Source organism: Somniosus microcephalus, chromosome 26 (assembly GCF_052327205.1).
Source record: "Somniosus microcephalus isolate GS21.2 chromosome 26, FLI_Smic_1.0, whole genome shotgun sequence".
NCBI classification, from domain to species: domain Eukaryota; kingdom Metazoa; phylum Chordata; class Chondrichthyes; order Squaliformes; family Somniosidae; genus Somniosus; species Somniosus microcephalus.
The window spans coordinates 53,617,268-53,633,821 of NC_141012.1; the positions used below are offsets into that span (position 1 = coordinate 53,617,268).

The 16,554-nt window shown below is 53.5% G+C and overlaps 1 protein-coding gene across 3 annotated transcripts in view; it reads left to right on the forward strand.

Annotated features, from left to right (window-relative positions):
* The first annotated feature begins 5,490 nt into the window (after nucleotides 1-5,490).
* The window catches only part of aplp2 (amyloid beta (A4) precursor-like protein 2), a 220,011-nt gene continuing 208,947 nt past the window's right edge, over nucleotides 5,491-16,554 (forward strand). For all 3 annotated transcript variants that reach the window (XM_085968197.1, XM_085968198.1, XM_085968199.1), the window contains exon 1: nucleotides 5,491-5,630. In XM_085968197.1, the coding sequence (XP_085824323.1) occupies nucleotides 5,562-5,630 (69 nt within the window). In that variant the 5' untranslated portion in view covers nucleotides 5,491-5,561. The remainder of the gene's footprint in view (nucleotides 5,631-16,554) is intronic.

Genomic DNA, 16,554 nt, shown 5'->3' on the forward strand with positions numbered 1-16,554 from the left:
GATCACACGGAACGAGTCAACCCCATGTCTCGTGTACCTGGTGATAAACCCGACATACAGGTAGCATCTACCCCAGAAACAGTAGCATCGGAAGCTGATGAACCAACCGACGACAGGGGGCCAGAATCGCCTCCGCAGCAAGAGCAAGACACTCAGGAAAGGCGCTATCCAGAAAGGATCAGGAAGCCGCCCCAAAGACTGAATTTATAAATGGACTATTTGCAGTTAATGTTGCATATTAAAAGTGTTAATTGTTAAATGAATGTAATGGTACTGTTAATCTAAAAGGGGGGGAATTGTAGTGTATGTACCGTTAAGGGGAGAACTACTTTTTACAGCTCCTGTATACTGTATAGTACCAGCAGTGACCACACCTGTATATAAACCCTGAGTAGGGATCTGTACTGTTAGTTTTTGGGTGACCCTCATCCAGTAAACACCTGTTGATTGTTCCTCTGCAGTCTCTGTCATTTATTTGGTCTTACCAAAAGAGGGGATACATCAAGATTCACAGATTTAACAAGGAGGAGGGAGGGGGAGGGTGATAGGGAGGATGGGGATAGGGATGGGGAGAGGGTTGGGGGGATGGGGAGGTGTGAGGGGGAGAGGGTTGGGGGGATGGGGAGAGGGTTGGGGGGATGGGGAGAGGGTTGGGGGGATGGGGAGGTGTGAGGGGGATGGGGAGGTGTGAGGGGGATGGGGGGGATGGGGAGGTGTGAGGGGGAGGGGGGGGATGGGGAGGTGTGAGGGGGAGGGGGGGGATGGGGAGGTGTGAGGGGGAGGGGGGGGGATGGGGAGGTGTGAGGGGGAGGGGGGGGATGGGGAGGTGTGAGGGGGAGGGGGGGATGGGGAGGTGTGAGGGGGAGGGGGGGATGGGGAGGTGTGAGGGGGATGGGGGGGATGGGGAGGTGTGGGGGGGGATGGGGAGGTGTGGGGGGGGATGGGGAGGTGTGGGGGGGGATGGGGAGGTGTGGGGGGGGATGGGGAGGTGTGGGGGGGGATGGGGAGGTGTGGGGGGGGATGGGAGGTGTGGGGGGGGGATGGGGAGGTGTGGGGGGGGGATGGGGAGGTGTGGGGGGGGGATGGGGAGGTGTGGGGGGGGGATGGGGAGGTGTGGGGGGGGGATGGGGAGGTGTGGGGGGGGGATGGGGAGGTGTGGGGGGGGATGGGGAGGTGTGGGGGGGATGGGGAGGTGTGTGGGGGGGGATGGGGAGGTGTGTGGGGGGGATGGGGAGGTGTGGGGGGGATGGGGAGGGGATGGGGAGGTGTGGGGGGGGATGGGGAGGTGTGGGCGGGGATGGGGAGGTGTGGGGGGGGGATGGGGAGGTGTGGGGGGGGATGGGGAGGTGTGGGGGGGGATGGGGAGGTGTGGGGGGGGGGATGGGGAGGTGTGGGGGGGATGGGGAGGTGTGGGGGGGATGGGAGGTGTGGGGGGGGGATGGGGAGGTGTGGGGGGGGATGGGGAGGTGTGTGGGGGGGATGGGGAGGTGTGGGGGGGGGGATGGGGAGGTGTGGGGGGGGATGGGGAGGTGTGAGGGGGAGGGGGGGGATGGGGAGGTGTGAGGGGAGGGGGGGATGGGAGGTGTGAGGGGGAGGGGGGGATGGGGAGGTGTGAGGGGGAGGGGGGGATGGGGAGGTGTGAGGGGGAGGGGGGGATGGGGAGGTGTGAGGGGGAGGGGGGATGGGAGGTGTGAGGGGGAGGGGGGATGGGGAGGTGTGAGGGGGATGGGGGGATGGGAGGTGTGGGGGGGGATGGGGAGGTGTGGGGGGGGATGGGGAGGTGTGGGGGGGGATGGGGAGGTGTGGGGGGGGGATGGGGAGGTGTGGGGGGGATGGGGAGGTGTGGGGGGGGGATGGGGAGGTGTGGGGGGGATGGGGAGGTGTGGGGGGGGATGGGGAGGTGTGGGGGGGGGGATGGGGAGGTGTGGGGGGGGGATGGGGAGGTGTGGGGGGGATGGGGAGGTGTGTGGGGGGGATGGGGAGGTGTGTGGGGGGGATGGGGAGGTGTGGGGGGGGATGGGGAGGTGTGGGGGGGGATGGGGAGGTGTGGGGGGGGATGGGGAGGTGTGGGGGGGGATGGGGAGGTGTGGGGGGGATGGGGAGGTGTGGGCGGGGATGGGGAGGTGTGGGGGGGGATGGGGAGGTGTGGGGGGGGATGGGGAGGTGTGGGGGGGGGATGGGGAGGTGTGGGGGGGGGATGGGGAGGTGTGGGGGGGATGGGGAGGTGTGGGGGGGATGGGGGGGGATGGGGAGGTGTGTGGGGGGGGATGGGGAGGTGTGGGGGGGGGGATGGGGAGGTGTGGGGGGGGGATGGGGAGGTGGGGGGGGGGATGGGGAGGTGTGGGGGGGGGATGGGAGGTGTGGGGGGGGATGGGGAGGTGTGGGGGGGGATGGGGAGGTGTGGGGGGGGATGGGGAGGTGTGGGGGGGGGATGGGGAGGTGTGGGGGGGGATGGGGAGGTGTGGGGGGGGATGGGGAGGTGTGGGGGGGGATGGGGAGGTGTGGGGGGGGATGGGGAGGTGTGTGGGGGGGGATGGGGAGGTGTGGGGGGGGGGATGGGGAGGTGTGGGGGGGGGGATGGGAGGTGTGGGGGGGATGGGGAGGTGTGGGGGGGATGGGGAGGTGTGGGGGGGGATGGGGAGGTGTGGGGGGGGGATGGGGAGGTGTGGGGGGGGATGGGGAGGTGTGGGGGGGGGATGGGAGGTGTGGGGGGGGGATGGGGAGGTGTGGGGGGGGATGGGGAGGTGTGGGGGGGATGGGGAGGTGTGGGGGGGGGATGGGGAGGTGTGGGGGGGGGATGGGGAGGTGTGGGGGGGGGATGGGGAGGTGTGGGGGGGGGATGGGGAGGTGTGGGGGGGGATGGGGAGGTGTGGGGGGGGGATGGGGAGGTGTGGGGGGGGGATGGGGAGGTGTGGGGGGGGGATGGGGAGGTGTGGGGGGGGGATGGGGAGGTGTGGGGGGGGGGGGATGGGGAGGTGTGGGGGGGGATGGGTGGGGTTGGGGAGGTGTGAGGGGGATGGGTGGGGTAGGGGAGGTGTGAGGGGGATGGGTGGGGTTGGGGAGGTGTGAGGGGGATGGGTGGGGTAGGGGAGGTGTGAGGGGGATGGGTGGGGTTTGGGGAGGTGTGAGGGGGATGGGTGGGGTTGGGGAGGTGTGAGGGGGATGGGTGGGGTTGGGGAGGTGTGAGGGGGATGGGTGGGGTTGGGGAGGTGTGAGGGGGATGGGTGGGGTTGGGGAGGTGTGAGGGGGATGGGTGGGGTTGGGGAGGTGTGAGGGGGATGGGTGGGGTTGGGGAGGTGTGAGGGGGATGGGTGGGGCTGGGGAGGTGTGAGGGGATGGGTGGGGCTGGGGAGGTGTGAGGGGGATGGCTGGGGAGGTGTGAGGGGGATGGGTGGGGTTGGGGAGGTGTGAGGGGGATGGGGTTGGGGAGGTGTGAGGGGGATGGAGAGGTGTGAGGGGGATGGGTGGGGGGATGGGGAGGTGTGAGGGGATGGGGAGGTGTGAGGGGGATGGGTGGGGGGATGGGGAGGTGTGAGGGGGATGGGTGGGGGGATGGGGAGGTGTGAGGGGGATGGGTGGGGGGATGGGGAGGTGTGAGGGGGATGGGTGGGGGGATGGGGAGGTGTGAGGGGGATGGGTGGGGGGATGGGGAGGTGTGAGGGGGATGGGTGGGGGGATGGGGAGGTGTGAGGGGGATGGGTGGGGGATGGGGAGGTGTGAGGGGGAGGTGTGAGGGGGATGGGTGGGGGGATGGGGAGGGGTGGGGGGATGGGGAGGTGTGAGGGGGATGGGTGGGGGGATGGGGAGGTGTGAGGGGGATGGGGAGTGTGAGGGGGATGGGTGGGGGGAGGTGTGAGGGGGATGGGTGGGGGGAGGTGTGAGGGGGATGGGTGGGGGGATGGGGAGGTGTGAGGGGGATGGGTGGGGTGGGGAGGTGTGAGGATGGGGTTGGGGAGGAGGGGGATGGGTGGGGGGATGGGGAGGTGTGAGGGGGATGGGTGGGGGGGATGGGGAGGTGTGAGGGGGATGGGTGGGGGGATGGGGAGGTGTGAGGGGGATGGGTGGGGGGATGGGGAGGTGTGAGGGGGATGGGTGGGGGATGGGGAGGTGTGAGGGGGATGGGTGGGGGGATGGGGAGGTGTGAGGGGATGGGTGGGGGGGATGGGGAGGTGTGAGGGGGATGGGTGGGGTTGGGGAGGTGTGAGGGGGATGGGGAGGTGTGAGGGGGATGGGTGGGGGGGAGGTGTGAGGGGGATGGGTGGGGGGGATGGGGAGGTGTGAGGGGGAGGTGTGAGGGGGATGGGTGGGGGGGATGGGAGGTGTGAGGGGGATGGGGAGGTGTGAGGGGGATGGGTGGGGGGGATGGGGAGGTGTGAGGGGGATGGGTGGGGGGATGGGGAGGTGTGAGGGGGAGGTGTGAGGGGGATGGGTGGGGGGGATGGGGAGGTGTGAGGGGGATGGGTGGGGGGATGGGGAGGTGTGAGGGGGATGGGTGGGGGGATGGGGAGGTGTGAGGGGGATGGGTGGGGGGATGGGGAGGTGTGAGGGGGATGGGGAGGTGTGAGGGGGATGGGTGGGGGATGGGGAGGTGTGATGGGGATGGGGAGGTGTGAGGGGGATGGGTGGGGGGATGGGGAGGTGTGAGGGGGATGGGTGGGGGGGATGGGGAGGTGTGAGGGGGATGGGTGGGGGATGGGGAGGTGTGAGGGGGGTGGGGAGGTGTGATGGGGATGGGTGGGGGGATGGGGAGGTGTGATGGGGATGGGAAGGTGTGAGGGGGATGGGTGGGGGATGGGAGGTGTGAGGGGGATGGGAAGGTGTGAGGGGGATGGGTGGGGGATGGGGAGGTGTGAGGGGGAAGGGTGGGGGATGGGAGGGTGTGGATGGGGATGGGGATGGGGAGGTGTGATGGGGGATGGGTGAGGTGGAGGGGGATGGGATGGGGGGATGGGAGGTGGAGGGGATGGGTGGGGGGATGGGGAGGTGTGAGGGGGATGGGATGGGAGGTGTGAGGGGGATGGGTGGGGGATGGGAGGTGTGAGGGGGATGGGTGGGGGGATGGGTGGGGGATGGGGAGGTGTGGGGGGATGGGAGAGGTGTGAGGGGGATGGGTGGGGGATGGGGGTGTGAGGGGGATGGGGAGGTGTGAGGGGGTGGGGAGGTGTGAGGGGGATGGGGAGGTGTGAGGGGGAGTGGGTGGGGGGATGGGTGTGGGGGGATGGATGGTGAGGGGGTGATGGGGAGGTGTGAGGGGAGGTGTGAGGGGGATGGGAGGTGTGAGGGGGATGGGGAGGTGTGAGGGGGAGGGTGGGTTGGGGAGGTGTGAGGGGGATGGGGAGGAGGGTAATGGGATCCCGCACTCCTCCACTTGTTCTGAGCGGCTCCAGTTGAGGGGCGGGGTTCTTCTGCGCCTCGCGGTGTGCGGGAGCGCGCTCGTAGCTCGAGAGCGAGCCCGCCGGCGGGGGCGCGCACGCGGAGTATGCTCCTGGGGCGGAAGCGCGCGCCGCTGGGTTCAGACGCTGAGGAGCGAGAGACAGAGCGGGACCGGCATCCAGACCGTCATGGCAACTGGCGCCCTCATCGCCCTGCTGCTGCTGGCCGCAGCGCCCGCCCGGGCCGCCTATGTCGAGGTAAGGAGTGGCTGGCTGGCGCCGAGCCCGGTAACTCCCCGCTTTGATTGACCTCACCAATCTCCGCGGCTCTCAGCAGGGCGGAGGATCGCCTGTCTCCGGACTGGGAGTGTGGGCCCGAACTGGCAGCACCCGGAGGGCGGGACTGGGCCGAGCCGGGACTGGGTTGGGTTGGGTCCGGCCGGGCGGTGCGGAGCCGGGCCGGGTAGCTGCGGCCCGTTGACTAGTGGCGGCGGCGGGTTGTAGCCCTGGGCTGTCCTTGAGTTGGTGCAGAGCCCGGGACCGGGTGCCCGAGGGGCGGGGTTGTGTTGGGTCCGGTCCGGGGTTGGGTTGTGTTGGGTTGGGTCCGGGGTTGGGTTGGAGCTGGGCCGGGACGGGCGGCATGGAGCCGGGCTGTGCCGGGCCCGGTAGCGGCGGGTTGCAGCCCTGGGCTGGTGCAGAGCCCGGGACCGGGTGCCCGAGGGGCGGGGTTGTGTTGGGTCCGGTCCGGGGTTGGGTTGGAGCTGGGCCGGGACGGGCGGTGTGGAGCCGGGCTGTGCCGGGCCCGGTAGCGGCGGGTTGCAGCCCTGGGCTGGTGCAGAGCCCGGGACCGGGTGCCCGAGGGGCGGGCCTGGCGCTGTTTGCCCGGGTGTGGCGTTAACTCGGCCCCTGGGGAGCAGCAGCGCAGCCTCCGCCTCCCCGGGCTGGAGCAGAGGGATTGTCTCCATTCTCCTGATGGAGGGAGGTTTTAACATTGGTGTTTACCGATTCTCGGGACCGCTCCAGTGTTTCTGACAGCAGTGCCTGGTGCTGAGCTGTTCGGAATGATCTTCCTTTTCCCCGAGCTCCAGTGCTCTTGTTTGTTTGACTAGGGCAAGTGTTTTCTCCTGGGTTGGTGCGCTGAATGTTGCACCCCCATGTTTAGGTTGTTATGCAATATTTGTGTGTGGCTTTCATAAAAGATTGTTCTGGCAGTTGAAGAGCTTGGCTGCTCAATGTTTGCTTATGGTACCGCTCCTTCGATTCATCGCGTGATGTCAGCAGAGGGCATCTGCTTTAATTCTTTTTCATTGAACTGGCTTGCATTTGTGTGTTCTGCAGAGAAGCTCTTCAAATAAAGATGTTTTTGAGAAGAAGGGAGTCATTTTCCAAATGATCACCTTGCACTGAATGTGCAAGAGCATTTGCCTTTACAGGCATCTTCGCCGTTAATGCAGACTACTAATCAGGCACTGTGTCAAATATCTGAAAATCCTTTTGTTTGTGCAACTCGCACATCAGAAAAATAACTTGTAAGTATGTAGTCTGCATAATGTACAAACACACAGGTGTGCCAGCTGGCAGTGGTGCAGTAGTGCGGCTACTGCTTTGTGTGCTTGTCACACTGCTGTTTCAGTGGCTTTCCTGCTCCTGTCACCTTCACACCATTGCTTACATTTGTTAGTAACAGTGAGTTGCGGTCCTGGGATACTGAAATCCTTATTTTGTTCATGGGACACAGTAATTTGAGGGGATGCATTGAAAAGTGAATGTCAGACACAAGCCAGGTCATGATGATGGTGAATACCAGCTGCTTCTGAAACATTTTAAATATTTGAAGTGTGAATGGCAGGGCTTGAGTTGCAGTGTGCACTCTGTGTTCATGTCACACTGGGTGAGTGGAAGATCCACCTTATGTTAAACTGTTCCTGAAAAAGCATTTCAAAATTTCTTCTGGTTATGAAAATGTAATGTTTTTAAGTGGCCTTTTTAGTATTTTCTTTATTCGTTTATGGAATCAGGGCGTCGCTGGCAATGCCAGCATTTATTTCCCATCCCTGGTTGCCCTTGAGAAGGTGGTGGTGAGCCACGTTCTTGAACCGCTGCAGTCCGTGTGGTGATGGTACTCCCACAGTGCTGTTAGGTAGGGAGTTCCAGGATTTTGACCCAGTGACGATGTAGGATTGGCGATATACTAAGTGAGGATGGTGTGTGACTTGGAGGTGGTGGTGTTCCCATGCGCCTGCTGCCCTTGTCCTTCTAGGTGGAAGATGTCGCGGGTTTGGGAGGCGCTGCCGAAGAATCCTTGGCGAGTTGCTGCAGTGCATCTTGTAGATGGTACACACTGCAGCCACGGTATGCCAGTGGTGGAGGGAGTGAATGTTTAAGGTGGTGGATGGGGTGTCAATCAAGCGGGCTGCTTTATCCTGAATGGTGTCGAGCTTCTTGAGTGTTGTTGGAGCTGCACTCATCCAGGCAAGTGGAGAGTATTCCATCACAATCCTGATTTGTGCCTTGTAGATGGTGGAAAGGCTTTGGGGAGTCAGGAGGTGAGACACTCGCCACAGAATACCCAGCCTCTGACCTGCTCTTGTTGCCACAGTATTTGTGAAATTGGTAATTGGTGTACGTTGAAGAGCAGCAGAGGTAATGGTGGCCCCGAAGGTGCACAGCATCATTCCTCTTTGTTAATCCAAACATTTTGGATAGATGTATTGGTTCATAACTGCTAGTAAGGGCCGGTGTCAGCCAGACTATTGGGGTATTAGGGGTGAAGTCCTTTATCCAGAGTCATGCTTGTCCTCCTTGCAGAAGCTTACCACAAAGGACCAGTGGCAGCATCCTCAAAACTGGTTGCTTTCTTAGCCTTCAGACTGGGAATTCGTGGTGGGAAGGGGGCAAATGTTTATGATGCTGTTGGCGGCTGCAGTCTGTAATTTAAAGTTTTGGCCATTAGCTTGAGACAGCTCAAACTTAAAGGTTCAGAACTTGGATGTCTGTTTACAAGTAATTTGGGAGTTTGTAGCCCTGTTCAGAAGTGGTGCTCGCCACTGTCTGACTTTTTAACATTGTCCTTATGCGGCTGCTGTGGAATTGACTGCCAGGGTTAGTGGTTGAGGCAGAAATGTCAACATTCAAGATTAGATTGGATAGGTGGCTGAAGGGATGTCGGAACAGGGTGGGTAAATGTGACTAGGGCCATTTGCTCACATGGAGGGTAAATGGCTTTTTTTTCCCATGTTGTAGCTTGCATGTATTTCTATGTAATGCCCTTCCTATTAAATGATAGCTTAATTGTGCATAGCAGAGGACAAGCTTTTAACTCACTAAGACTGAAATAGTTAGCTCAAATAAGTGGTGTGACTGTCTAGGTGGGGTTAAAGGCTTACATATGGCCGTGACTAATACAGACTACATATTGCATACAGCATTCATCTTCAATAATCAGATAAAAGCACCTTGACCAAAGTGCAGATTTATGATGGAGTACCATGCCAGCTGCACCCCATTGCCCATTCCAAAAGCATTAAAGGTTTGGATTCAGTAATAGATTGAACTGCTGTGCCACTCTTTAATGAAATGTTTAGAGGCAGACTATTATGCAATACATTTCAAAAAGATCAAAAGGCAGTGTACACAGTAATGCCTTTCAATCTGTGCCAGGATTTCTGATCTAGTTCACTTAGAATTCCTGTTGTACAAGCTACAAGGCGTTTTTAGCAGCCTTAGAGATTGCTGCTGTCTCTCATAACTAACTGATACAGTAGCTGATGTTGGGAAATTCTCCTTAAAGGTCTCCTTTATAACACCTTCATTTGGTATCTAACAATCTTTTTTTAGATTTCTACCTGACTGGAGAAACTACTTGAAATCTGGACTGCAGATGGTGGTTGGCACTGCTATTTGTAGACAGCAGTTTCATGGTGCGTGCTATTAGTGTAAACTTATAATGAGCATTCCCTTCCCAGTAGAACCTTTGAAGGTACAGGATCTTTGAGTCTCCCTGATTGCGCAGTTGGTAAGTGCACCATTCACTGTGGAACAGAGCCATCTAAACTCTGGAGTTTATGCTGAGAAAGCTGATATCCTGGGCTATAGAATGCAAAGATCAGCCAATGTTCCTGCTACTTATCCAATGGCCCCTTGTGGAAAGTGTGCATTTGAGGATGGGTTATGGCAGGATTGGGGTCAGTGTGGTGCCTCGCGTGGTTCAATCCCCTGCCAGCAGTCGTTGCCCAGGCTCATCGGGAAGAATGGCCACTTGGACTAAGTATTGGAGAGCAGCCCACACTTGTGGAATTATACTAACATGGCAGAAAGGAAAAGAAGACTGGCCCTTATCCAGATTTTCTGTGCCCTGCACTGTGCCTATCATGGGTGATGTGTACTAGACTGTGCCACCTGTGTGTGTATACAGGACTGTACTATGCCCATGCACAGTAACAATGATGCACCAGTCAGTAACCGTGGGCTCGCACCATATTCAAAAGTACAATGTGCTCAAAATGCTTTTATATACATGGAGATGTTTGGTTTTTAAAAATCTGTACAAGTACATGTGGCAACACACAGACCTCAGTTAGAGTACTATGTGATGCATTGGGCTTCACACGATGGGAAGGATATTGAGGCTTTAGAGAAGATACAACACCGATTCCTGGTTTGAGGAAATACAAATACTAAAAGACTAGGAAAAGTGTGTTTTTTTTCACTTGAACAACACAGATTACGGGGCGATACAGTCGTGTTTCAAATTGAGGCAAGGTAGATAAAAGCAGACTCTTTCCAGTATTTGAGGGATCAAGAATGAGGGGGCCATTGATTGAGATTTCAAAATGGTGGGTGTGGGGAGAAACTTCTTCGCACACATTTGTGAGGCTGTGGAGTTCACACTCAGCGTTAGTGGTTTAGGCAGAAACTCTCAACATTCTGGATTAGATTGAATTGGGATGAAGGTAAGGAGGTTTACATAGGATTACAGAGGATATGCAGCACAGAAACAGGCCATTCGGCCCAACCAGTCCCTGCTGGCGTTTATGCTCCATTCGAGCCTCCTCCCGTCTTTTCTCATCTAACTCGATCAGCATATCCCTCTATTTCCTTCTCCCTCATATGCTTATCTAACTGCCCCTTAAATGCATCTATACTATTCGCTTCAACCACTGCCTGTGGTAGTGGGTTCCACATTCTCACCACTCTTTAAGTAAAGAAGTTTCTTCTGAATTAACATATTTAGAAAAGATAGAGAGGGCAAAAGAGGAGGTGGAGTAGCTGTACTTATTAGAGATAACAATGGCAATAGAAAAAAGGGACGTAGATATCAGCAAGACAAAAGTAGAATCCATGTGGATAGAGATAAAAGATAAAGGATCAATCACACTAATAGGTGTAGTCTACAGACCACCTAATAATGGAAGGGAGGTGGAGGAAGAAATATACAGACAAATTAGAGAAATGAGTAAAAAACACAATAATAATCATGGGGGGGATTTCAACTACCCTGATATTAATTGGACAGAAGAGGTAGGTAAAGGGGATAAGGGAATGGAGTTCCTACAATGTCTACAGGGCTCCTTTCTAACCTAATATGTAAAAAGCCCAACAAGGGAGGATTCACTATTGGATCTAGTTATGGGGAATGAGCCAGAGCAGATGAGAGAAGTAAAAATAGGGGGACATACAGGCAATAGTGACCATAATATAATACGCTTTAAGATGATAACAGAGAAGGACAAAAGTATGACCAGGTTAGTAGATTGGAGAAAAGCTGTTTTTGAGGGGCTGAGAATAGAACTTGGGAAGATAAAATGGGCAACAATATTGGCAAACAACAATGTAGAACGACAATGGGAAACATATAAAATGGTGTTCAACAGAGTGCAAGAAAAATATATTCGGCTAAAAGGAAAGAACAAACTAAACACTAATGAGACTCCATGGATGAATAAAGACACAAGGGAACAATTGAGGGTAAGGAAAGAGGCATACATTAAGTACATAGACAGCAGAGGAGTGCATGATAAGAGAGAATATGAAGGGATTAGGAGAGAAGTCAAAAAAATAATTCGGAAGGCAAAGAGGAACTGTGAAATTAAATTATCAAGGAACATAAAACAAAATAGTAAAATATTTTACAGGCACATCAATAAAAAAAAAGGAAGGTTGGGATGGGAATAGGGCCATTAAGGGATAGACAGGATAATACCACGGGTAACGATAGGGAGATGGCAGAAATATTAAATCATTATTTTGCTTCAGTATTTACCAGGGAGATGCAACAGGTAGACATGACATTGGATGATATGAGTAATGAGATAAGTGCATTTAAAATTTAAAAAAGGGGATATGTTAAATAAACTAATCAAACTCAAAGAGGATAAAACCCCTGGTCCGGATGGATTGCATCCCTGCATTTTAAATGAATCTAGGGAAGAGATAGGAGAGGCATTGCTACACATATTTAATAATTTGTTAGAAAAAGGTGTAGTGCCAGAGGACTGGCGGATAGCGAACGCAATGCCTATATTTAAGAAGGGGGATAGAACATGTCCAGGGAATTATAGACCAGTCAGCTTAACATTGGTGGTAGGAAAAATAATGGAATCCCAACTAAAGGACAGAATACAAGAACATCTAGAAACGAGAAGTATTATAATGAATAGTCAGCATGGATTTCAAAAGGGAAAGTCTAGCTTGATCAACCATATTGAATTTTTTGAAGATGTACCAGAGAGAGTAGACAATAGTAATGAAGTAGATGCAATTTATCAAGATTTTCAAAAGGCCTTCGATAAGGTACCCCATAATAAACTGATGAACAAGGTCAGAGAATGTGGAGTCAGGGGACAAGTAGAGAATGGATTGCTGGCTGGCTTCAGGACAGAAAGCAGAGAGTAGGGTTAAAGGGTAGCTATTCACAGTGGCAGAAGGTGGGTAGTGGTGTTCCACAAGGATCAGTGCTGGGACCACTGCTGTTCACAGTTTACATTAACGATTTAGACTTTGGAATCAAAAACACAATTTCTAAATTTGCTGATGATGCCAGATTTGGGGGGATAGTCAATACTGAGGAGGACTGCAACAAATTGCAGGAGGACATTAATAAACTTGCAGAATGGGCAAATAATTGGTAAATGAAGTTCAACACAGATAAATGAGGTATTACATTTTGGCAGGAAGAATAGGGAGGTCACATCATTGGGAGGGTGCGAGTCTAGGTGGGGTAGAGGAACAAGGGGATCTCGGAGTACAAATACGCAAATCACTAAAAGTTGCAATACAGGTTAGCAAGGCCATAAAAAAGCAAACCAAGCACTCGGGTTTATTTCTAGATGGATAGAATTGAGAAGTAGGGAAGTTATGCTAAACCTGTATCGAACCTTGGTTAGACCACACTTGGAGTACTGCGTGCAGTTCTGGACGCCATGTTATGAAAAGGATATAGAGGCACTGGAGAGGGTGCAGAGTAGATTTACGAGGATGATACCAGAAGTGCGAGGGTATACATATCGGGAAAGGATGAACAGGCTGGATCTCTTTTCTCTTGAAAAAAGAAGGCTGAGGGGTGACCTAATAGAGGTCTTTAAAATTATGAAAGGTTTTGATAGAGCGGATACAGAGAGAATGTTTCCACTTGTGGGGAAGAGCATAACTAGAGGCCATCAATATAAGATAGTCACCAAGAAATCCAATAGGGAATTCAGAAGAAACTTCTTTACCCAGAGAGTGGTGAGAATGTGGAACTCGCTGCCACAGGGAGTGGTTGAAGTGAATAGTATCGATGCATTTAAGGGGAGACTGGACAAGTATATGAGGGAGAAGGGAATAGAGGGTTACGCTGATAGTTAGATGAGGAAAGACGGGAGGAGGCTCGAGTGGAGCATAAACGCCGGCATGGACTGGTTGGGCCGAATGGCCGGTTTCTGTGCCCTTTATCCGATGTAATCCTATGAATTCCCTATTTGATAATTTGATTTCTTGGTGACTATCTTATATTGGTGGCCTCTAGTTTTGCTCACCCCTTCACCTTTTCAAGAGAAAAAAGACCCAGCCTGTTCATTCTTTCTTGATAGGCATCCTGATAGGGGTTGAAGGGTTATGGGGACAAGCTGGGTCAATGTGTTAGAACTATTTGCTCATGTGGAGGGTAAATCCCAACACAGACTGGTTGAACTGAAAGTCCAGTTTCCATGTTGTAATTTGTATGTATTTCTGTATTACAAAACAGCAGACATGTTGGCACTAGTATGGTTGGCTGATCACACCTGATAATTTAGTACATTTTACAGAGTCCAGTGCCATTTCTGAGCAGTGCTATGGTTACAGTGTGAATGGACTCCCATTCTGATCAGATTAAGAAATGCAAAGACAGTTGAATTGAACAAGCCTGTGTGCGCTGTTTACAGCAGTTATACTGAGGATTTATCATGCACTTATCCAGCCACAGATATACAAGACTTGTATTGTGGAGAAAAGCAGCAGGACTGATTGGGTAGGCAGAGGAGGCAGTACATCGATCCCATGAGTGTTGAGTTGACAAACAGGTATTCAGTACTGAGTCGCTGTGACGGTGTCAACCACCTGGAGGAGGGCAACCAACAGCAAAACCGCAGCAAGTGGTTGCAACAAAGGGGGCAATGAAGTGCAGCAGTGATGGGGGTTTCTGTTGTCGGGAATAAACAGGTGCATTTGTAGCTGCAGCCTCGAGTCTTGAATAGTGTGTTGCCTCTCGGATACCAGGGTAAGGGATACCAAGGAGTGATGTATAACATTGTTGAGAGAAGAGGAACTACCAGAAGTCATGGTTCCTGATTGAACCAACGGCATAGGATGAAATAGAATTAGGTTCCTGCAGAGGGAATTTCAGAAATTCGGAGACAGGTTAAACAGCAGGACCTCCAGAGTGGTAATCTCAGGAACATTGTTGACGCCACACACTCGTCAATATAAGAATAGCAAGGTAAGGCGGTAAATCCGTGGTTTGAGAGATGGAGTAACAAATGAAGAGTTGTGATCATTGGAACAGGCCTGAGACCAGTGTCCTTGCTGGGAGAGGGTTTACATTAGTACAGCGATATAATATAATATATTGGTGAGGTGGAAAAAGAAGTGACGAGGAAAAAAACAGGAGAATAATAAAGAATCGATCTGAGGGAAGGGAAATTAAAAATAATCCAATTGGCCAAAAAGTAGGAGCAGAGATTGAGCAGGTTAAAGCACAAGCCATAGAAAACAACATTGGCGAATTAGAAGCATTAATAACCGTGGCGGGATGTGATAGTGGTTATAACAGTTACTTGGACTGATACAGGACTGGAAACTGAATATTCCTGATTATAACACTCAAGAGATTGAGAAGGGAAACAAGGCAGTTAGGAAATATTCTATTGCAGTGTTAGAGCAGAAGGATGCTGTGGGGTTGCATTAACAGAGAAGAGTTAAGGAATAGAAAAGGAAATAATATAACTCTTGTTGATCACAAGCCACCAAACAGGAGATAATCGAGAGCAAGAAATTTGTAGAAAGTTCAAGGAGATTTGCAAGAAGAACAGGCCAATAATAATTGGGTCGTTTTAATTATTCCAAGGTAGACTGGAATAAAAGTAATGTATGTCAAATCAAATCAAATCAACTTTTATTGTCATTGTTAGTGCACAAGTGCAGTACAACGAAATGTAGGCTCCCGAGAGTGTACATTTAGATTAAGACATTTAAACATTCAACATACATTTGGCTTGTAATACATTAACATAAACATAACCATAATAAAGTGCATTGGCAGATGTGCAGGCTTTAGAGTTTATTTGTGGAGTTCAGTAGGATGACAGCCCTGGGAAAGAAGCTGTTCCTAAATCTGGTCGTACGGGTGCGACTGCATCTGTAGCGTCTCCCAGATGGCAGGAGGGCGAACAGACTGTGGCTGGGGTGGGTAGGGTCTTTGATGATGGACCGTGACCTCTGTAAACAGCGTTTCTGGTATATGTGCTCTATGGTCGGTAGCCGGGTGCCGGTAATGCGTTGGGCAGTTTTGACTACCCGCTGCAGGGCTTTCCGGTCATAGTAGCTACAGCTGCCATACCATACTGTGATACAGTTTGTCAGGATGCTCTCTATAGTGCAGCGGTAAAAGTTAGAGAGGATCAGGGGTGACAGGTTACATCCCTTCAGCCTCCTTAGGAAATATAGGCGCTGCTGGGCCTTCTTCACCAGAGAGGAGGTATTGAGGGACCAGGAGAGGTCTTCCGTGATGTGGACTCCGAGGAACTTAAAGCTGTCCACCCTTTCCACCACAGCCCCATGGATGTGGATGGGGGTGTGACTTCCGCCTTTAGACTTCCTGAAGTCCACAATGATTTCTTTGGTTTTCTTGATGTTAAGGGCCAGGTTGTTATCGGCGCACCACTTCACGAGATGCTGGACCTCCTCCCTGTAGGCTGACTCATCGTTGCTGGTGATCTGGCCTACTACCGTGGTATATCCGCAAACTTGATGGTGTTGGAACCATGAACAGCCACACAGTCGTGGGTGAAGAGGGAGTAGAGGAGGGGGCTCAGCACATATCCTTGTGGGGCCCCCGTGTTCAGGGTCAGGGGGTGGGGGGGAGGTGTGGTTACCTAATTTGACAGACTGGGGTCTGTTTGTTAGGAAGTCCAGGGTCCAGTTGCAGAGGGAAGTGTTCAGGCCAAGAGTTTGGTGGCCAGCTTGTTGGGGACGATAGTGTTGAATGCTGAGCTGTAGTCTATGAACAGCATTCTGATGTAGGTCTCCTTACCATCTAAGTGATTCAGTGCCGAGTGTAGAGCAGTTGTGATTGCATCCTCCGTTGATCTGTTTGCACGATAGGCAAACTGGTGTTTGTGATGATCTCGTGATGTGGTCAAAGTGGTGAATGCTTTACAGAATGTCTCCAGGACTGCTTCCTAGAATGGTATGTTTCTGTTCCATCAAAGGCACTGCTTGATTTGTTTGAGAAATGATGTGGAACAAATAGCTGATGTTAGAGTCGGAGAACAATTGAGAAACCGCCACAACAATATGGTTGAGTTCAGTGTAAGAATAGAAAAGGGTAATGAGTCATAGAAAAGAGTGTTGGCCTGAATAAAGGCCAAGTTCAGCCATATAAGAAGAGATTTGGGCCAAACTAACTGGGCAGAAAACCTAACGGGTAGACGAATCAGCATTGGGA